Consider the following 22946-nt stretch of genomic DNA (forward strand, 5'->3'; position numbering starts at 1 on the left):
CCTCCTAATTAATTTCCTTGTCTCCAGTCTATCCCTAGCCTGGTCCATCCAACGCAATACTGCCAAAGTAATTTTCCTTAATATGTCTGATCACATGACTGCTTTACTCAACTGACTCCAGTAACTTCCTATTGCCTTTATGAAAAAATATAAACTCCTCTGTGTAACTTTTAAAGCCCTGCAAAACTTGGTCCAAACCTATCTTTCCAGCCTCATTCTTTCCTTACCTCCCACACTCAGCAATATAACCCAAATGACCTTCTCCTCCATTCTTCACACAGGGCACTCCATCTTTTTATCTCCATGCCTTTCCTCTGGCCATCCCCCATACCTGGAATGTGCTTCTTCCTAACTTCCAATTCAGAGTCCCTCCATTCTTTAAAATGCAGCTCAGGCACCATCTTTTTCATGAAGCCTTTCCTTATCCCCCAACCTGTTAGTGCTTGTGCTCCTAAACTACTACTTTGTATACATTTATATTTATTAATTTTGAGTTTATGCTGTATACATTTATGTATATATTTGTCTTCCCCATTAGAATGTAAATGAATTTCAAATAGAAACTATTCATTCTTTGTACTTATCCCCAGGGCCACCAGTACTTGACCCATAATAGACACTTTAAAAGTACTTGTTGATTGGTTGATGGTGAAGCCATGATTCACAAAATTTCCCATTCAACTTGGATAATAACTTTCACAGACAATGGCACAAGCTGCACATCCAGATTCAATTCCCATTTGAACAGGAAGACATATAAATGTTCTGATTTATGTTTCGAATTATGGTCCAAATACGTCCCACATCCGTGGGACAACTTAATGGTGATGAATTGGGAGGGAGGAATCAATTCAGTCAAGTAGCCTTGGTTTAAACAGCCTATATTTATGCAGACATAAATGAGAAGTACTATATGGAGGGAGGGCAGGGGTTTGGGTACAGGTGCAAGAATGTAGAACCAAGGTAATCAATCTGACTTTACTCCCTATAATCTTACTAAATGAAGTTCCAAGGTAATCCACCAAACCCTAGTGTTTACCCCTAAGGGTATAATGGGAATTGAAAGGAAATTATTCACCCCATCCAAATGGCTGGCAGATTTGGGATAGTTGACCCTAAGGCAGATTCAAAGCAGTTAGGAAGGACTGTTGCTAGGCTTTGTTTGTGGCTGAGACCTGACTCACAAAAGAGATAAAATAGCCCCAAGATTGTGGGCTTTGTCAACACTCCTTTGTGAAGATGCTGACTAGAAGCTGCAATTCAACAAAGACTCAGAAGATGGCAGTAGTAGCTCAGTGGAGAACCAGTAGACTGCAGTACAGTAGTAGCAATTCAGGAGAGAATCAGCAAAAAAGCAGTAGCTGCAATTCAGGAGAGAACCAGTAGATGGCAATAGAAGCTCATCAGAAAACCACCATATTGGCAGTACCATAGCGAAGACAGTCCAGGATTAAAAATAAGGAGACAAGCAGATGACATTAGCAGTTCTTCAGGAGAAGCCATAAGTAGCAGCTTTGGAGGCACAGTTCCACCCAGAACCTAGTTCTAGGAGTATGAGTTCTCTGTTCTCTGAATGTTCCTTATGCATATTCCCTCTTCTACCAATGGGATGGGATATTGTGTAAATTGGAAGGGTTTTCCTTTGTTGGTTAACTTACTAATGTAACATGCAAGCCCCTCTTATCTATGGCCCCCAGAAAGCTACCCTAGGTCCTGTGTGCTTTGTGGGTCATAATCTCAAATAATAGCTAACAAGCACCACAGATGTATTTGCTTTTATGAATCAGCCAGAGAATGCAGTCAGATCAAAGCAGCTGAAATAGCATTATAAGAAAAACAACAACAGAATATTATTCCCACAAATACATATACCCTCAGTAGGAAAAGTGAACCTGTATAAGAGATACTTGCCGGGCACCTGCAAAGAGAAATGCACATGCAGGGACTACGTGAAGCCAGGGCTTTGATATGAAGTTTTATACATCTAGGAAACACATATGACCAGGGCACATATATAAAAGGGTATCTCATATCTCTGATGCTACAGAGCTGCCAATGTCTTCCAGAAATAGCATTATTCTGCTCAACTTGCTCTGCACCCAGCATTGCTCTCGAATTCTGACTTCCAGGCATAATGTCTTTATCTACTCTTCAACTATTCCTTTATCTTCAGAGTCCAACATCTACATCCAACATCTAATGATGCTGTGGTTGGCAAGCCTCTTCCTTTTGAAAAAGGCTACAACTCCTTCAGCCAGCTTTTTTTAGATTTCCAATGTGCCTCAGCTATAATATTCAGTTGAGGTGCAATCTCCAGGGTTACCTGCTACTCTGTTCTCCATTTATTGGTGGGTGAGTGCTATGGTTAGTAAGCCTCTCTCCTACAGCAAGGACTATAGCTCTTCCTTAGCCAGCATTTTTAGCCAATGTTTTCCATCTCACCCTCAATCAGGCTGCTCATAGGTTAAAAAAAAAAAAAGGTTTAGGCAAAGATCAGTTACATTCTTTTCATTCTTATTTCAATTCTTCTTCTTTCAACTATTCTCTTTTCTAAATTCCTTAGTTCAACTCATATGATTTATGATCAAAACCCATTTTCATTCTTAGATCTTATTATACCTGCTCTCCCACTCCAGCTAGGCAAATATGCCGAGAACTCTGCTTCTTCAAACAGAAACTGAGTTGAATGATACTGTGGTAAAGAAATTATTTTTAACCTTCCCTAGAACAATATATTCTATGAAAATAAAAAAAAAGACTGGGCTTTCTAGAGTGGCCTAAAAAAGGTGACAACCTTTGTCCTACTTTCCCCCAGTTATAAACCACAGATTAATACCATGCCTTTATTCTACTTAATTAAATACCTTTGCTTTAAGTCAGTGTGGCCTTTGGTTTGATCTGGGACAAGGGAAGGGGGGAAGCAATAGGTGGGGGCTAGTAGTCTGTGGTTTTCCATTGACGCTGACACAAGTGGGTCTTGAACCAGGAGGGAACTTTTAAAGGGCCATATTTAGCAATGGGGGAATTTAAGTTACATCCATACCTATTTATTAAGGTAGATATTTAAGAAATAAACACTAAAAGAAAAAAGAGAAAGAAACACTACTTAAAGATAAATGGGTTTTACTGTATCATATATGGGAGATTTCTACCTATTAGGATCATATAATCACAGATTTAAACTCTAAGGGTGGAAGGCAAATTTCAGAAGCCATCTGGTCCAACCACTTCATTTTATATTTAAAGAAACTGAGACTGAGATATTAAGTGATTTACACAATGTCATTCACAAAGTTTGAGAGGTAGGATTACTTTGCTACAATCTACCAGTAGGCCATCAATGATTGTGAATTTCATGATAGTCATAAGGGTATGACTCTCTACCAGGGTAGATTTTGGTCCCTAAACCTCTCCAGGAGGAATGATTGATATTTCCTGAGAGAAATCTGTTTCTCATCTCTTGAGGTCCTTTCTACGCCCATGAGCCCATAACTCCATAACGGACCCAAGTCAGGTACAGTCAGAAATTTAAATAGATAGGATATATAGGAATATGGGGGGAATATTTTAAGGTAAAACCAAAACTAGAATGAAGTCTCTTCAAAATTAAAAAAGAGGAAACAGCATTGCAACATGCATGAAAGGCATGTAGTTATTGCAGCCAAGTGAATAAAATAGTAAGTTTTTTTTTAATTCATATAGAATACAAGTAAGGATCGATGATTTCCTTAGCAGGGGGCATTGCCCATGTGAGAATTCTGCCACCAACACAGTCGGTCCTTCCACGATTGAGTAGATAAATCCTAGGGCATAATCCGAGACATACAGAGATCAAATGACTTGCTGAGGTTCTTCCAATAAAGAAATATCCCAGGCAGGTTTTGAACCTGGCACTGCCTTATTCCAAGCTCAACTCTATTACACTATTTTGCCTCTTCTTATAAATATAAAAAAATTCTATCTAAAAAACTCAAAGCAATTCTATATGGTAAAGGCAAAAGAACCATGCAATGTTAGAAATCCCCATTAGAAAAAGGCTATCTTCTATCTGCTGCGGGTTTTTTTTTTAGCTTACTTTCTGAATGTTAAAAAAAAAAATACCCATTAGTATATTTTGACACCAAGAAAAGGTTCCTTCTCTCCCCTTAGCAAGAGGTGAGGAGGGTTTGGGGGTGCTAAGGGAATGAACTCCAACACCTGACCTCTTCTTGCCTTAACATAGGATTTAAAACCACATGCCTACAGTAGTTTCAAGGTTGCTCAAGAGAGACGGGGATTGTCTTGTTGGGCGATTTACTGAGGATCGAGCCCTACCTGAAAGTGCTTTGTAATTTGGAAACAAATAGAAGAGATCACAGGACTATGGGGGAAGGAGTCTTCATTAAAGGGAGAGGTGAAGTTTCCTGGGAGCACTGCAGTGCCAAGCTTGAGGGCTACTTTGGTTTCAAGTTCCAAACACGCATATCAAGGATCGATAACTGGGTGAAAGCAGCCAGTGGAGCTAAGGAACAAGCCCTGGGCAGAGAAGACTTCTTGACACCGGGCTCTCAGATCGGAATAACAATCTGGGTATTTTAAAAGTGATCAGAGGAGGGTAGGGTTCTCGGTCTCTCTCCCCCGCTTCCTATCAAATCATCAGCATTTGGTTCTGGGAAGAAGCCCAGTGGGGCACAAAGCATTGCTCTCCTTATATCAAGGGCTGCTGCCCTTCTCCAGCATTATTTCAAGAGCTTCCCAAGTTGGGATTGGGCTACTCATACCTGAAAGGCTCCTTGTTACCATTCCAGTCACTTCTGGGCAAAATCACCCCGTGCTTCTTCCAACCACTCTCTCCTATCCGATTATAAAGTAGTATTTACTTACCTGACTCAGAGAGTATTTGGAAGGATCAAGTGGCTCAATAACTTCTCTCCACAAGACTTTAATCTATTTCGAGGCTCCTAATTCCTTGAGAAGAATGTTCTTGCAGTTTCATTTAGCCTAAACTGCTTATCTCTATCCCATGTGCCAGGAGGCTTAAATCAGGCAAGCTATCAGGCATCTGGGACTTTTTTCTTGGTGGGTTATGTTGCAAAGGGGCTGGGAAGGGTTCACTCGAGAGACGTATGGCTGTGCAAGTCCATCTTTAATAACTGAAAATCCAGATTGTTATTCTGATCTGGGGCAGGAGAGCCCTTGCCCTTGAGAAGATGAAGAGGGAGGCATCGCATCACTCCACTCATCGGAGGCTGCTAAGATGTGCATCCCCATCACTTCTCATGACCTCACTGCAGGAGCTTTCAATGCTTTCCACCTCATGATGATGAAGACATTTGAACACACTGCTTTCCTCATTTCGACTGAGGGCAGAACCAAACAGTGCCTGCTTTGGGACAAAATACCTTACAGGGTAGTGTGAAAGGTACAGGATCATAGATATAGAGCAAGAAGCCTCTAGCCATCGCCTTGCCCAAACACCTCCTTTTTACGGAGAAGCAACTGATCACGCGGGTAATAGGTGGAGGGATGGAGAGTTGACCCAGGTCCTGTACCACGCTGTTGCTGTGGTTGAATCATTTCAGTCATGTCTGACTCTTTGTGACCTCGTTTGGGATTTTCTTGGCAAAGATACTGGAGTGTTATGCCATTTCCTTCTCTAAATCATTTGACAGATGAGGAAACTGAGGCAAACAGGGTTAAGTAACTTGCCCAGGGTCACACAGCCAGTAAGTGTCGGAGACCAGATTTGAACTCACGAAGAGGAGTCTTCAGGCCCTGCACTCTGACCACTGAACCACCTAGCTGCCTTCCACTGTACCACACAGCTTCAATATTAAAAATAATAATAGCCAACATTTTTATAGCACTAACTATATACCAGGCACTGTGCTAAGTACTTTACAATGATTGATCTTTACAACAACCCTGGGTTAGGTAGGTGATGTTATTATCCCTATTTTACAGATGAGGAAACTGAGGCAGATAGCAAGATCATATAGCTAGAATACAAATATAGATACACACACACACACACACACAAATGTGTGTATATGTATATATGGTATTGTTACTACTACCACAAGCAATTTTCCATTGAACAGAACTAGATTGGCAGGCAGTATAGAGAAGCTTAAGAACCATTAGGCACATGTGTGTATGCATATATACAAATGTTTTTATATCTATCCATCCTCATCTATCTACCTAGGATATCTCTATGGTAGACAGTGTCCTGGATTTGGAATCACATGAGATTGGGATTCAAGGGACCAGGATTCTAGTCCTGGATTTTCTATATGACCATGGGCAAGTCATTATTTAACCTCTGTAAACCTAGGTTAGGTTTCTTCATCAGTAAAACAGGAATTATAATAATAATATGTGTACTACCTATCCCCATAGAGTTGTGGGGGATCAAATGAAATGCTGTATACACACTGCTTTGTAAATGATAAAGCACCATGCTATTATTCAAAATGGCTGGAATGATTATGGCAGGAACTACCGGTCACACTTTCCTGGTGAGGAGTTCTGCTAGTTTGAACCAGTGTTATATTTATACATACATCACTAGTCTCATATTATTCTAATGGGACAACTAAGACAGGGGAAGATTGAAGACATAGGAGGCACACCAGAACTGAAACCCATGTCTGCTCAGGTCTAATCCTATCCCCTTCATACAATATTGACTTTCCAAAGCCTAAAATTACTTTGCAGTAAATATTTAAGTTTTATTTTATCTTCAGCTGGATCGCAGGCTAGAGTCAGGAGTGGGAACTACAGCAAGAGAATCCTGTACCACATGGGCACCAAATAAATGCTGATGCCAAATTGATCAACAAGCACTTATCATGTGCTAGGCATTGGGAATACTGAGAATGAAACAATCTCTACCCTCAAGGACTTCACATTTTAAGGGAGAAGAAGTACTCCTACAGGGTGTCCCAAAAGTCTTAGTGCAGTTTAAAGGTTTGCACTAAGACTTTTGGGACACCTATGCTGAAATACTCAAATGGTTCTGAGATCTCATCTATTTAGAAGAAAGAAAGGCAGGAAACAAACATTTTAAATGCCTGTTATGTACCAGGCAGCCTACTATGTGCTACCACAGCACTAAACACTTTACAAATATTGTCTCATTGTATCCTCACAACAACCCTGGGAGGCAGGTGTTACTATTATCAATATTTTTATAGTCGAGGAATCTGAGGCAAACAGAACAACCCGGGGAGGCAGGTGTTATTATTATTATCTCTATTTTAGAGTTGAGGAAACTGAGGCAAACAGAGGTTAAGTAACTTGTCCATGGTCCCACAAATAGTAAGTGTCTGAGGCCATATTTGAACTCAGATCTTCTTGACCCTAAGCCCAGCGTTCCACCTGCTTGTATCACCAAGCTGCCTTGAATTTAGAAATTCTCTCCAATGAAACAAACTGCAGTCCATCCATGCCTGTACATCCTATGTACCTAGACTCTCGGACGTGTCCTCATATAAATTCTCCTTATATGTTCTCTCCTTATAAGTTCTCCTCGGGGTCCACCCAATGTGCTAGAAGCTTTTGCCAGCATACATCTACCCTCTAAAGAGTGGACAGCCTGGGCTACCTGCCTGAGAGTAGTCCTCAGGGCTGTATGACTTGTATGTCATAGAATTATCTTTGTGAGACTGATCGTGCCCATCTCAAGTTTAACTAAAGTTCTGTCTGAAGGTAAAGGGGACAAACAGTGACTAATTAAGGCTTCTTCCTGCCCCAAGAGTCCATGCTTCTTCCTAATCCAGGGGCAGGGAACCTGTAGCCTTGAGGCCACATGTGGCTATCTAGGTCCTCAAGTAAGTCCCTGAAGCACTTGAAGACCTAAAGGGCCACATGTGGCCTCGAGGCTGCAGGTTCCCTACCCCTGTGTCCTCTTCTAGTAAACAAACCACTTCCCTCATCATCAATGTAACCCTTCTTTGGGAAGTTGTAAAGAAAATGAGAAAGTTCACAAAAGCACTTTACGCTTCTGCCACAGAAATGTGCTGTGGGATGCCATTTCGGCACTAGAGGTGGTAATATTTTTATTACTACCATAAGTAATTTTCCATTGATCAGAATTAAATTGGCAATCAATATGGAGAAGTTTAAGTCACCTTTGCAAGGATCTCTGTGGAGAATAGACTCCGATTTCTTTGGCTTCATTTGGGAGGGAGAATTTGGAACTCAATTTAAAAAGAAAAGAAAGTTTAAAATAAATAATAACTTAAACAAAATAAAATAAAAAGAGGAGGTTGGATTAAGTGACCTCAAGTTCCTTCCAACTCCCATGATCCTAAGTGTTAGAGGGACTATTGTGCAGGAGAAAGATCAGACTTGATCTGCTTAACCCCAGGGAGAACTAGAACACCTGGCAGAAAGTGGCAAAGAGGAATATTTTGGCTCAATATAAGAAAACCATTCTCAATAATTAGAGCTAACCATAAGAGGAACAGACTGCCTCAGTGGGTCTGTCATGGCGTTATTCCAGCCAGGGCTGATTAACCACTTATCAGACATATTATAGAGGGGATTCCTGGTCCATAAAGGTTTGATTAGATGGTCTCTGAGGCAGATCTCTTCTAACCCTTAAGACTCTGAAATCCTCTGAAACAGTTTTGTTTTTTTTTTTTTATTTTAAATGGACCCTCTGGGGAACTAGTGCACATACCTCTCCTAAACTGTTTGTTAAACAATGAATTATCTAGTTCATTGAAAGTGAGAAATATCTGTGGTACAAGAGGATAAATCATGCTCCAGGCCACATAGTTGTTTTAAGATAACCCTCCTTCTTAGCAACTGGCAGGATTTGAAGTTAGCCTTCTGCTACATTTGGGTCTCATCACTGGTCCTCTTCAAGAACGAAAGACCGACAACAACATTTGGGTTTCCTTGTTACCAAGAACAACACAACCTCATATGCGTCACTTCTTCCATAATTAATGTTTGCTGGAAATCACTGGGTGATAGATAAATTACAATTTGGAAGCTGAGAAATCAGCACACCTACTGATGACAGTCACAAATAGAAAAGATCTGCTGAATTCCCCCATGCTCTGCTGGACATCTAGTTCCTTTTTGGAGAAATTACCGTAATGTGCTTATTGATTAGGACTATGGTTGGGTAACAGAAGCATTTGATTTAGCATTGACCTTGATACAATGTGAACTTGAATCAACCCAATGGACCACCTTGGCTTCCCCATTTCTTCGTCTACTAATCTAGGCTAAAAATTCTTACCAAGAATGCTCTGGGCTTAAAATACATATTAAAAATTACAAAAAGCAAGCACCTGTTATTAAAACTCAAAGTGACCTTGGGGAGAGAAAAATCCCAGGCTGATCCGATTAAGCAGGGTGAAGCATTGGATGACTTTGCCAAGCTGTTATAACCCAATAGAACAATCAAGAAAAATAAAATCAGAACACTGGTTACTGATTTAGTTGAATGGCCTGCTGCTTTATAATCAAATTTCCTATAATAAAAATGTCAAACATTCTTCTTTTCATTAAGTAGCAGGCTCAAATATTTGGCTCTGTCAATGGCCAGCATACCAACTGAGACAAGTTAATCTCTTTCTGGTCTACAGTAGGAGAAACTGGTAATATTCCTTTTTAAAAAAAATAGCATTTTATTTTTCCCCTACTTACATGTAAAGACCAATTTTAACATTCATTTTTAAAAATTTTGAGTTCCAAATTTACTCCTTCTCTCACCTCCCCTCTCCCTATGATGGTAAGCATATTGATATAGGTTATATATGTTCAATCATGTAAAATAAATCTTCACATTAGTCATGGGAAAGAAGAAACGAACCAAAAGAAAAAAAAACACAAAGACAATAAAGCGAAAAATAGTCTGCTTCAATCTGCATTCAAACTCCATTGGTTCTTTCTCTGGAGATGGATAGCACTTTTCAGCACGAGTCCTTTGGAATTGTCTTGGATCATTGTATTGCTGAGAAAAGGTAAGTCATTCACAGATGATCATTGCACAATATTGATGTTATTGTGTACAACGTTCTCCTGGTTCTGCTCACTTCACGTTGCATCAGTTCCAGGTGTTTTTTTGTTTTTTTTGTTTTTTAAATCAGCCTGTTTGGGGCAGGTAGGTGGCGCAGTGGATAGAGCACCGATCCTCAAGTCAGGAAGACCTGAGTTCAAATCCAGTCTCAGACTCAGACCAAACACTTGACACTTACTAGCTGTGTAACCCTGGGCAAGTCACTTAACCCCAATTGCCTAAAAAAAAAAAAAAAAAAATCAGCCCATTCATCATTTCTTACAGCACAATAGTATTCTAATCCAATCATATACCACAACTTGTTCAGCCATTCTCCATTTGATGGGCATCCCCTCGATTTCCAATTCTTTGCCACCAGAAAAAGAGCTACTATAAATATTTTTGTGTAAATAGGTCTTTCCCCATTTCCCCTTTTTTATGACCTCTTTGGGATACAGACCTAGCAGTGTATTGCTGGATCAAAGGGTATGCAGTTTGATTGCCCTTTGGGCATAGTTCCAAATTGCTTTCTGGAATGGTTGGATCAGTAGTGAACTCTACCAAAAGTGTATGTGTCACAGCTTTCTCACATCCTCTCCAACATTGATCATATCCTTTTTTTGTCATATTAGCCAATCTGATCGGTATGAGGTGGTACCTCAGGGTTATTTTAATTTGCATTTCTCTAATCAATAGTAATTTAGAGCACTTTTTCATATGACAATAGATAGCTTTGATTTCTTCAACCAAAAACTGCCTGTCCCTATCCTTTGACCATTTATCAACTGAGGAATGACATGTATTCTTATAAATTTGACTCAGTTTTCTATATATTTGAGAAATGAGGCCTTTACCAGGGACAGATAGTAGTAATATTCTCATGTCTTATGTCCCTCCCTCAAAGTCCTGCTTGGATATCTTGTCATAGTATGAAGATGACTCTGAGTGCTCAAAGACTGCCTCAGCACACTCTGGCAAGCTGGCAGTCCTATCAGCTGGACAAACAGGGATCAAGGAAGGGCCCGGGGATTGACGAAATGTCTGACGCTCCAGTGCCAGCCTCCGTTTAGTGATGACCAGGCAGAATGAGGTTTTCTGGCCACTTCAGTGGGCAGGCCCTCTCTACAAAGACTTGGAAAGACTGTCATCTGCACTGTTGGATAGAAATGAAAGGGCCAGGAAATAATAATCAAATATAGCAGTGATCTAATTTTGTGTAGTGATACACCTCAGTTTTTTTAACCAAAAAATTGCCCTATCTCCTTTTATAAAGCAATCTACGCAAATAATTTTCTTAGTTTGTATTTTATTCAAATGAAAATAAGGCCATAAATTATTATAAACATTAATAAATATTGTAAAATTATAAATTACTATAAATTAATAATTTTATAAATCACAAACATGTTAAACGTTTGCAACCCAAGAAATGCAGATATTTAAATGAAGAACCCTTTTACAATTTTTATATTTCTAACTTGTGAAAATAATAACCATAACAGTATCATTAATGTAATGGAGGGGCTTTTTTTTTGGCATAAAGTTTCTCAGAATGTAGACATTGTTATTGCTACGTGTAATTCTTTTTCAACCATAGTAAGGATGATTTGCTGTCTTCATAACAGCTCTAATAGCAAAACTCCAATTTGCACAAATAAGATCTTACAAATGGTAGTAAAATTTTTATTTTGTTTGATAAGCCAAGTAACCCGCAGTCTAAAAATATTTTCAGATTCAAACACTTGTTTGAGGATATGAGGTAAAGTAACGTAATGGATAGAGGGCTGGCCTTGGATCCTGGGTTCAAGTCCTTCTAACTCATAATGGCCGTAGGTCCCTGGACAAGTTACTTAATCTTTCAGGGCTGTGTAAGCAATTCTCTGGTGCCGACCTGTATTAGCATAGGGACTTTCCTCCTCTGAGAGTCCAATCTGATAAACAAATCATAGGCCCAGTCCCCATTCCTATTCTATCACAAGGCAAGTCTGCTAACTGTTCTTGTGCAATTGGAATAAGTCTAAATGAACCATATTTGTCCACGGCAAATGTGTTTCCTAACACAACTGGCCTCTATCAGTGCAGAATCTGTTCTTTTTTAAATTTTTTGTTTGTTTGTTTTTAGGCAATTGGGGTTAAGTGACTTGCCCAGGGTCACACAGCTAGTAAGTGTCAAGTGTTTGGTCTGAGTCTGAGACTGGATTTGAACTCAGGTCTTCCTGACTTCAGGGCCAGTACTCTATACACTGCGCCACCTAGCTGCCCCCATCAGTGCAGAATCTGATACAGTTCTTCCAAATTATACCATTTTCACTATATGTGTGTGTGTGTATAAATTACATTGAAATTTCTTTAGATGTGACATTGCCATCAATAAGCTTACAAAGTAAAAGTCTTTCCTAACATCAGTTCCAAAATGTACTGCACATAATCAAATGAGCATCTTTAACATCTGTTGCTTCATCTATGGCTCTGTTCCTGACTTCTCCATCTTGCCGTATCCACCTCCCTCCCTTATCTCCCTTTTATGTGTTGTCTTCCTCCATTAGAATGCAAGCTCGTGGAGGGCAGGGATTGTTTTTCTTTTAGTTTGCAATTGGAGCACTTAGCACAGTGCCTGGCACATAGTAAGGGCTTAATAAATGCTTTATCTATCTTGCAATGCAATATAGGAAGATTTCAGTTCCCCAATTATGTCTTCACAGAAATCTTCAGACATATGGGCAATTCCTCCTGCCATATTACTTGCAGATGGAACCATCTGAAAGGGCTTTCTGTATGATTCACCAAGCATCACTTCATTATCAAAAACTGTAGGGAGAACAAATGTTTCTCATATTGAATGAAGTTTTTAACTCTTAGCAATTCAGTAAGAAACCTTAGATGATGCAAGCAGTCTTTCTGATGTCACAGTAATGGTTTTTTAAAGTCTTTTTTTTTTTTGCATCTTATTTTCTCTGGAAAAATCGTCTTTTCAATATATTCTGCAAGTACACTTTCCAAGATACCCTTTCAATTGATTAGATTTCATGCTTTCTGCAGCTAAAGCATTTAAATAAAGCAAACAGAGGTTTTTCCTCTTCATCAGTGAGCACTTATGAAACCCAATGAAAAGGTAATGAGTTGTATTTTCTGAATCTGGGCTTTTTACTTTGTTTTTCTGTGTTTCCACTACTTTACCTGCCTCTACTGTCCTTGCCTATGTTTATTCCACCTGTGCCAAAGAATTTTCTCTTCAAATTGTTTTATCCATCATTACAAAATACTATTTTTTCAAAAAATTACAAACAATAAATTTAAGATGATTAAATGCAAATTTAATTATTGAAAAGTTTCCATTACAAGGGTGTTTTCTCAGTTTTTAATTGGTAGCATGGGAGGTGGAGGGAGACAGCAATAGATGCCAAAAAGAGAGAGAGAGAGAGAGACAGAGAGACAGAGAGAGACAGAGAGAGAAAGAGACACAGAGAAGGCCATTGAAACTTTTTTTTTTAACACTGAAGAAAAAAGAAGGAAACACACATAAGCAGGACAGTTTTGAAATTATCATATGAAATTATTATTTGCTTTTTTAAAAAGCAAGCAGTATGAAATAGATTCATAATTTCATATACAACCTTTTTGTGTTCTTTGGCATGTATAAGCTCAGAATTTTTAAAAAGAATGGATCTAATAAAAAGAAATTTTCAAACAATTATCTATATCCATTCCCAAATTGTTTCAATTTTTAAGTTGCATTTTTGAAAAAAAATTTTACTTATAAAATGAGTGATATTAAGAAATACAATATTTTAATAGTATTGTAAATTTCTATATAAAGATTATTTAACTCCAAGTTTTCCACATTCAGATGCAACCCAAGGACACTGTGCCATGAGCCTATGCTAACTGATGGTGGTGGTGGCATAGTGTGCCTGCAAAGAAATTAAATTCATGCCAACTCAAATTTGACCATGTTTACACAGACCATGTTACATAATCACAGTGTATCATTCACAGTCAGTTGGAGTGAATTTGCCATGTTAATCTTGCTTTTGTTCTCTTTAATTCACTGAAAGAAATAGATGTGCTTACGCAAGAGTTACCCTTGAAAATATACAAGAATTTTTACTATTGCTTCCTGCCCCTTACCCTCAAGCCTCAGGGTGATGCATGTCACAATTTAAGAGCTTAGGAGAACATCTTGTATAATGCTTTGAGAGTCACTGGTATTTAAAAAAAAAAAAAGTATCACAGCATCACTGTTAGCATTTGACAGAATACAGATTTTGTAATAAAGAGAGGGAAAAAAAGTAGACTCAAATTTCACTGTGATCTTATAATGATAGCACCAGAGTAATCCCAACATGAAAAACCAGAAAGCTATCTTTATCAAGACCACAAATAGAACTCATTGAGAAATTGCTGCAAATATTGACAACAGGTGAAAAAATATTTTCTGGACCTTTAAAAAAAACTTACACACGTCCATACTGTGTAAGTTCTCCTAGCATTTCGTGACGCTGTGCAACCTGAGAATCAGCAGTAAAAGCGATTAGGGCAAAAGCAAAGCCTTCACTAGTCTAGTTCCATTATCAGGGAAAAATGAAACGCCAAAGACAAGCATTAACAATAAGAGAAAAAACAGATCCATTCTCTATTTTAATAACTTAAGGACTTTAAAAAGATTTCATTTTTTAAAAATGCAGTACAATTTTAATTAGAAAATAACACAGATCAAAAGAACTTCATATTAAATTACAGAGCAGAGAGGAAACACTCTTCCAGCCAGTGATCAACTTAACTAACTGTACATTTGTATTACTTCTGCATCATAATTAACTCATCATTTTGTTTAAAGTCCTAAAATCAAAGTGAACTTTCTTTTCCTACAATTTAACTTTTAATTTTTACCTAGCCATACACATTGGATCTAAAAAAAATTAAAGTCTTTAAAATGTATCTTTAAATTATAACATGGCATAATACTATGATGCCTCCACAGCATTTAAAAAGTATTTTAAAATTACAATGTAAATATACTATGTTACACCTTCTATACAACATGTAACTTTTATAATTTGGGATAAAGTTCAATTTTAAAATGAGTCCTAAGAATGGCGAGTAACCGGTAAAATAATTTCAACTATGAAATTCTGCTTCAAGAGACCCACATTCTAGTGCCAAATTTATTTCTTCCAGGGCAGCTAGGTGGCACAATGGATAGACTGCTAGGTCTAGAGTCAGGAAGACTCTTCTTGGTGAGTTCAAATCTGGCCACAGACACTTACAAGCTGTGTGACCTAGTCACTTAACCCCTATTTGCCTCAATTTCCTCATCTGTAAAATGAGCTAGAGAAGAAAATGGCAAACCACTCCAGTATCTTTGCCAAGAAAACCCAAAAGCGGTCACAGAGAGTCAGAAATGACTGAAAACAACTAAACAACAACAAACAGCACTGATTAATACATTTCTGTTGTTCTACCTTAAAGACATGTCCAACAACTTTGTCCCAGTTAGGAGGTATGAGTAACAACCAGTATTTGCAAATCAAACATTTGGACTGCACAGAACCTCAAGAGATCAGCTTCCCTCCCCCCATTTCATGGAGAACTTCACAAAACATAATTGGAAGTTTTCTACCTTATTTTGAATAGTTTCCAAGGAAGTTTCCTTCGGAAAGGCATTGGCATTTTGGAGGCCTCTGAATGCTATTTTCTTAAGAATGCAAGAGTCTTGGAGGGCCTTCACTGAATGCCAAGTTGCCCATGCCTTTTTTTCCTTTCTTCATAAAGGAAAATGTTCCAAAGTTAGAAAGTCAATAAAATGCCACAGAAACTGAGAGTCACTTGGTTAAGATCATCATTTTGAAAACACTGATCTAATTCCAGATCATCGAGTGCCCACTGAGGATGTAACAGTTCTCAATCTAACTCATAAGGAGGATGGACGCCATAGGACCATAAATTTAGAGGTGGAAGCGGCCATCAAGTGCAACCCCCTGATTTTACAGATAAGGAAATTAGATACAAGAGTGATGACCCTTACCTAGGGGTAGACAGGATGAAAGCATCTGAAGCGACATTTGAACTCGGGTTCTCCTCACTGGCTAGCTACTGTAGACTAAACCTGTTAAACATGCACCAATCAATATCCCTTCCCACAATTCCAGCTGGAGAGTGGGAAACTGATGAACACTTCCCCACCTCAGCTCACACCAAGAGTTGGGAAGCAAAGCTGAAAGCAGGCTCCTCTAGATTTTTTCAAACCAATTTGAACCTGAAACCTTTCCGCTTACCTCTGTCTCCTGTTTCCTAGGGAGATGGCTACTTGCACAGGGGTTTTCAAAAAAAATCATTATTATTTTCAATGCCGACAAATTTTTGCAAGCACCTCTCTGAAACCGATTATCAGCTCAACTCCAAAGTCTTTTGCATGTAAGTTTTTAACAATTATCTCAGGCCCACAGCCTGAAACAACTGTACTAGAACTAAAAGGTGACTCTAAGCAACCAAGAATTTGTAATTAAAATTTTTTAAAAATGTTACCCACTATGCTGGCTACCATTTTTTTCCCCAGGTCATTTAATTTCACCATCATTAGACATATTACTGATGACTTAAAAGTTGGAGCTGGTAAAAATTTGGGGGACTGGTAAAAATGACAGATAGGAGATGAAGATTTACCTAAGTTTAATTTACAAGGCAAGTCTATGTAGACCGTGAGCCATCAGTGAATATTCATTATTATTAATAATAGCCTTGTAAACCTGAGTATCTAGGGGCAAGGGAGATCCAGCACTGTAGGCATAAGGCTTTCTAATAAATCTAAAACCCCCAAGGACTGGCAAACTCTACATGGAAATTAAAAGCCCTTTGGCAATTTTCATGAGTTTGGCTGGAATGAGTTGGCCCAAATTCCTGGGATATAACTGACAACCTTGAGCAATAGGTAGCAGCACCACTGAATGAAAATTAAAGTTTAATTAAATTTTTATTTCTTGCCTTGAGGAATTTGCTTCCACCTTGTTCAGCTTTTAACCTATTTCCCAAACTCCCCCTCTGCTACTTTTTAGGCAGAGGTCTGGTCAAGAAGTCAAAAGGATTATTGTGGAGTAACAGAACATCCCCATCCAGAACCAATTACTACAGATCACCATTTCTCAAAGTATGGTCAACAGATCCTTTCAGGGGATCCTTTAGGTCAAAACTATTTTCATAATAATACTAAGATGTTTTAATTTCAAATATAGTAAATATCTATAGGTATAACCCAAACAAACAAAAGCTCTTCGGAGGGCCTCAATAATTTTGAAGAATGTAAAGGGGGTACCAAGATCGTTTGAGAATCACTGCTCGAATCTATCTAAAATGCTGATGTGGCAGAAAGGAAAGAAGCAAATCATTTTTAAACAATTAACCACTGGCTTAGGTTGGCAAAATCATCTACACCAGGATCTCCATTTTGTCTTTCTAGATCTTGGCCTTAGTTACATGTATAAACATGTCTAAGGATCGGTTTTATTTATTTACATTTTCTGCTTTTATTACATTCTTATGAGCTACATTAAAACATTAACAGTTAAACCTCAAACAGCTGCAAAATGGCAATTTCCAATTAGCTCCTTCACAAAGCTTTACATTCCCCATTAATTTTACTTCTTTTGCTGCAAAATAAGAAACTAGATTCAGGATGTTTTCTCAAACCAAGAGAGTCTGGGCCAATCTACCATAAATTCTTGGTGGTGTTTTAATTGAAACACAATAGATTCTTTTAGATGGCTAAATGGGGTTGAGAATCCACCTCATTCCTTTTGTTGAAATGCACATTATCCTAAATCTCAAATCTTCTTTTTTTAAAAAACATATATGCTACAAAGGAGTCAGTCATTCACAAACTTACGTGGAACTTCCTAAGATGGAAAGGTGGAGTATAATAAAAATGGCAGAGAGTCTCAAAACATTAACAAAGCACAGGTTTTAAATACTTGTATCAAGCGAGCTAAAAGATGTTTTAATGTTTGAGGAAGCTGCAGGCACTAAAGTAAAAAAGCATTTTGTATTAGCATGATGTTCATGATAATTCAAGGTACTTAACTGAATCATGCACTTACAGATGGGGAAAACAGGGCAGCTTCCTCAAGGTCATCGAGTAAATCACATAAGATCCTGGTCTCTAGCTGTATCCAACAGTTTTAAATGAATACATAGACTTCTTGTCTTTAACCTAAATGGTCATGGGAATTACGTTAGAGACATTACAAAGCAAGGAGGAGGGGGTTCCATGTATACCTGGGTCATGTATTCGTGATCTAGCTCCTTAAGCAATTTTGACTGTTTGCTGAAATATTTCAATTACATCAAACAGAGTTCAAACATACTCCACATCACCAACATATGCCACTTTTTAAAAAATGAAAAAAGTCCAAAAAAAATGTTTAAGGAACACCCCCCAAATACCCTCGAAAGAGAGAATACAAAAGTTCAAAACATGTGCAATTATTCATCTTCTTCCTCCGCATCATCAAAAGAAAGCAGGTTACTATTTTTTATTTGTTTCTGATTGTTTTTTGGAACCAAGGCCTCCTTTTTTTTTTCTTCATCTTTTTTCTTCTTTCTGGAGTTTGCTGTCAAACCCAAATACTTCTCATCAGAGGATCTCTTGGCTGGTTTTCTGAACATAATTTTTCCATCAGCTGGAGCTGGTTCTTCATCTATAGTAAAGAACAAAGTTAAAAACTTCTTTCAAGTTATTCCACACTAGCATTTTCTCCTCTTCTGGGTAAGCTTTGCATAGTTAAGTAACGAACATCAAAGTTCATTTCCAAAAAAAAAAAGTAGGCGTCCCAACAAAGTAAGCTATGTTCAAGACATTCTCAAATCATGACTCTTTCCCCCAATACTCCACGTCCAGGAGAAGAAAACACATGGCAAGAAAACAACCTGATAGTAACAATTTAAAAAAATTACTTCCAGGGGATGTCCTGGAGCCAGATTTTGCCTAGTTTCCTGTAACTTCATTACCTACAGCACAAGAAATTCCAACTTGTGAAAAGCATAGTTGGGTGTTTTTCTGTTTTTGGTTTTGGTTTTTTTTTTTTTGGTGTGTGGTCAGACCAATGATTTCATTGGTGCGGGAGGTCTCCCTGGTGGGGAAACACCCTCTGTCTCCCAGTTCAAAAATTCAACTGCTCTGTTATTTCTGGTCTGGGAGCAATAAGTGCTCATGCGACTTGCCTAAGATCACACAGCGAGTATACATGAAAGCAGCACTTGAACCCAAGGGATTTTGACTAAGGTTGCCTCCCATTTTAAATTTACGCTCCAAAACTTTGGTTTTAAATCAGCTAGAACTCAGAATGAATTGTCCCATAGAAGTAATTTTCCACATAGCAGTTAGTTTTCCAGAGCAACTCACAAAAGCCCATTAATTATGTATCAGACATATGGTACTAATTATATTATTTAAATTATACCTATTACATTGTCATTAGAAAATGCATGCCCTCTTCTCTACCCACCCCTCCCCCTGAAAAGCTCCTCTATATTTTAGGGAATAGGAGAGGAAGGGATTGGGGAAGATGTTCTTGGGTACTGCTATTAATGTTTTACCTCTCTATGATTTTGCATCTGTAATAAGAAAAAGTATTTCTTCAATTAAATCATTCCTTGGGTATTCTGAGGTAAGGAGCAAAAGGACTTCAGAGAACTGATGCTTAGAAGAATGATGATTCTTGAAGATCATTAATCTTCAAGAAAGGATTTGTCTATGTTCACAATATTCAACTTACCAAAGCAGATTCCAAACAAAAAGGAAATTCCAGTTAAGATAAAATTTAATCCGCCAGAATAGCCCCATTTCCTTAGTATGCTGGTTAATCTAGGTTTTATTGTATAATCTGTCATTTTTTGTCCAAAATGGAGGGAAAGGGAAATTAAAAAGTAAGTGACGGTCATTTTCCAATGGACAAGTGGTCAAAGGATACAAAATTACCAAAAGAATTATAAACTGTCATTTGAAAATATATTCCAAGTCACTTATAAAGAAAATGTAAATTAAAACAACTCTGAGGTTTCACTTTACAACCTATAAATTGGCAAGTGACTAAAAAAATAGGAAAAGTCAATTTGGATGAGGCTGTGGGAGAACAGCCACACTAATATGCTACTGGTAGAACTGTAAATTGGCCCAACTATTCTAGGTATCACCTTACTCTTTGATCTATCTGTTCCACTAAGTAAATAGTCCAAGGAAGTCAAGGACAGAAACAAAGGTCCAGTCAAATGGCATCATGCTTTGTGTCAACAAAGAACTGGAAACAAAGTGGGTGCCCATCAATTGGGGAATGGATGAAGAAATTATGATATATGAATGTAATTAAATATTATTGTACACCAAGAAATGACAAATATGAGAAATTCAGAGAAAAATGAAAATATCTCTATGAACTAAGATGGAGAAAAATAAACAGAACCAAAAGAATAATATATAAAATGACTACAATAGCATAAGTGAAACATAAACTAGAAGCTAAATTCTAAGTACTTAAAAAAATAATAATAATGGTACCAGAAAACAGAAAAGGAAATATGCCTCCTTCAAAGCAGAGAGAGAGAGATTGACTACTAATAGTAGCTGGTATTTATTTTGTGCTTTAAAGTGCGAAAAATAGTTTACAAATATTGACTCATTTTATCCTCAAAACAACCCTGGGAAGTGTTATTATTATCTTTATTTTTACAGATGAGGAAAACTGAGGAGGTTGACTTGCCCAGGATCCCACAGCTAGAGAGTACCTGAAGCCATATTTGAATTCAGGTCTTCACTTCAGGTCCAGTGCTCTGTCTACTGAACTATTTAGCTGGCCTACTACTAGGGTAGAATGTTGTATACATGATCAGAAGTGGTCACTGTCAGATGTCTGGATTAAATTCTGCACTTTGGGGTGGGTAAGGGGAATACCCCCAGAAACTTAAAGCTATAAAGACAAAAGGCATCAATATTTTTTAAAAAGTAATGTTAAAAATAAGAAAAAAAAATGTAGTCTGGTGTTTTTAAGAATGAATTACGAAACCATGAATTTTATATACTTGGGATGATACTTCTCCAGGCACTAACAATTTCTACAAAAGTCCAGTCACAGAGATGAAGAGTCCCACCCCTGACTTGGCAGGGCAGGTGCATTACATCCTGAATTATGTGGTTTCCTGATGTTCTTTTTTTCTAGTAAATGAAGATGGGCTTGCAATCTGTTTTCAGCAAAGGAAAGAGCCCACATCATGTGTGTTAAATAAAGACTACCTAGGTCTAAGAAACACCTGATGATCTAAATAAATCTTTCCTTTGGTTTCTTCAGATTATTTATAACAGCATTCCAGGTTTTCTCCTTTTAGTTGAGAATAATATTTGGCAAAACAATAGGCACTGGGCAGAGGAAAAGACTAAGAGGACAAAATAAGGGTAGGAAGCATTTTTGACCTTGAGCTTCAAGATGACTTGTACTGTTGTTCAGTTGTGTCTGATTCTTTGTGACCCCATTTAGGGTTTTGGGTTTTTGGGTTTTTTTTGTTGGTTTTTTTTTTTTGCTTTTTGGTGAGGCAATCTGGGTTAAGTGACTTGCCCAGGGTCACACAGCTAGAAAGTGTCAATTGTCTGAGTTTGGATTTGAACTCAGGTCATCCTGACTCCAAGGCCGGAGCTCTATCCACTGTACGACTTAGCTGCCCCTCCATTTAGGGTTTTCTAGGCAAAGATTCTGTAGTGGTTTGCCATTTCCTTCTCCAGCTCATCTTACAGATGAGCAAAAAGGGGCAAACAGGGTTAAGTGACTTGCCCAGGGTCACACAGCTAGTAAATTCCTCAGGCCGGATTTGAATTCAGGTTTTCCTGACTCCAACCCCAGTGCTCTACCCACTGTGCCACCTATTGGCCCCTAGTTCAGTTTTAAAAAGGAGAGTAGAACAGTGGAAGGAACACAGGATCTGGAGGTAAGATACCTGGGTTCAAATCCTGACTCTGACACTCTCTCAATACCTATGTTACCTTGGGCAAATTATGACATCTCTGGGCTTCTCATTCCTCAACTGTAAAACACATTAAATTAGGTGACTTTAAGGTCCCTTCCAGCTCTAAATCTATGTTCTATGATTTTTTGGGGGGGGGGAGGTGGGGAAAAATACAATCCTTTTGTTTGAAATCTATTACCTATTGGCTTCCTTTAGAAATTGCCAAATTTTTTTTGGGGGGGTGGGGTTTGTTTTGTTTTGTTTTGTTTTTTAGGCAATTGGGGTTAAGTGATTTGCCCAGGGTCACACAGCTAGTACGTGTCAAGTGTTTGGTCTGAGGCCAAATTTGAACTCAGGTCCTCCTGACTTCAGGGCCGGTGCTCTATCCACTGCGCCACCTAGCTGCCCCCCAAATTTTTAAAAGACAATAATTTCCCTCTCAGGAGACAAAAAAAATTCTCAGAGCATCAGTTTCATTACTATATTTATTGTGGGAAGCAGTTTTTTACCGCATAGGAATAAGCCAAGAATAGTTTAGAAAGATAGGGAGGGTCAGGTCACTTTGAGAGCAAAAACATATTTTATTGACAGAAACCTTCTTGGTTTATCCAATTTTTAAAAAGTTTTTATTGATATTTTGTTTCTTCCATCACCGTATCTTCCCCTACCTCTCCCAGGGAACTACCCCATATGACAGCATTTTTTGGAGAGAAAAAAAAAAAACAACAAGTTGGCACAACTGATCAATACATTGGAAAAAGTCCAAAACCATGTGCAATGTGTAAGCCCTGTGGCCCTCCCACCTCCACCAAGGTTGGGTATATCTTCTCATATTTCTTCATTTAAGTCCCGCTTGATTTTTAGAATTTTCTTATATTTACTTTTGATTTTTTGGAGTGTTGTTCTTTCCATTTACATTGCAGTAGTTATTGTGTATACTGTTTTCTTGGCTCTGTTCACTTCA

General features: G+C 38.2%; 1 protein-coding gene across 3 annotated transcripts in view; it reads right to left on the bottom strand.

The window, feature by feature from the left end:
- The window catches only part of KIAA1143 (KIAA1143 ortholog), a 135445-nt gene that overhangs the window by 84182 nt on the left and 28317 nt on the right, over positions 1-22946 (bottom strand). The window contains exon 3 of one of the 3 annotated variants that reach the window (XM_027872389.1): positions 15357-18690. The exons of the other annotated variants lie outside the window; for them this stretch is intronic. Coding sequence (XP_027728190.1) covers positions 18476-18690 — 215 coding nt within the window. The 3' untranslated portion in view covers positions 15357-18475. Of the gene's footprint in view, positions 1-15356; positions 18691-22946 lie in introns of those variants that run through there. 3 annotated transcript variants of the gene reach the window in all.

Source organism: Vombatus ursinus, unplaced genomic scaffold (assembly GCF_900497805.2).
Source record: "Vombatus ursinus unplaced genomic scaffold, bare-nosed wombat genome assembly UNPS02014799.1, whole genome shotgun sequence".
Lineage (NCBI taxonomy): Eukaryota > Metazoa > Chordata > Mammalia > Diprotodontia > Vombatidae > Vombatus > Vombatus ursinus.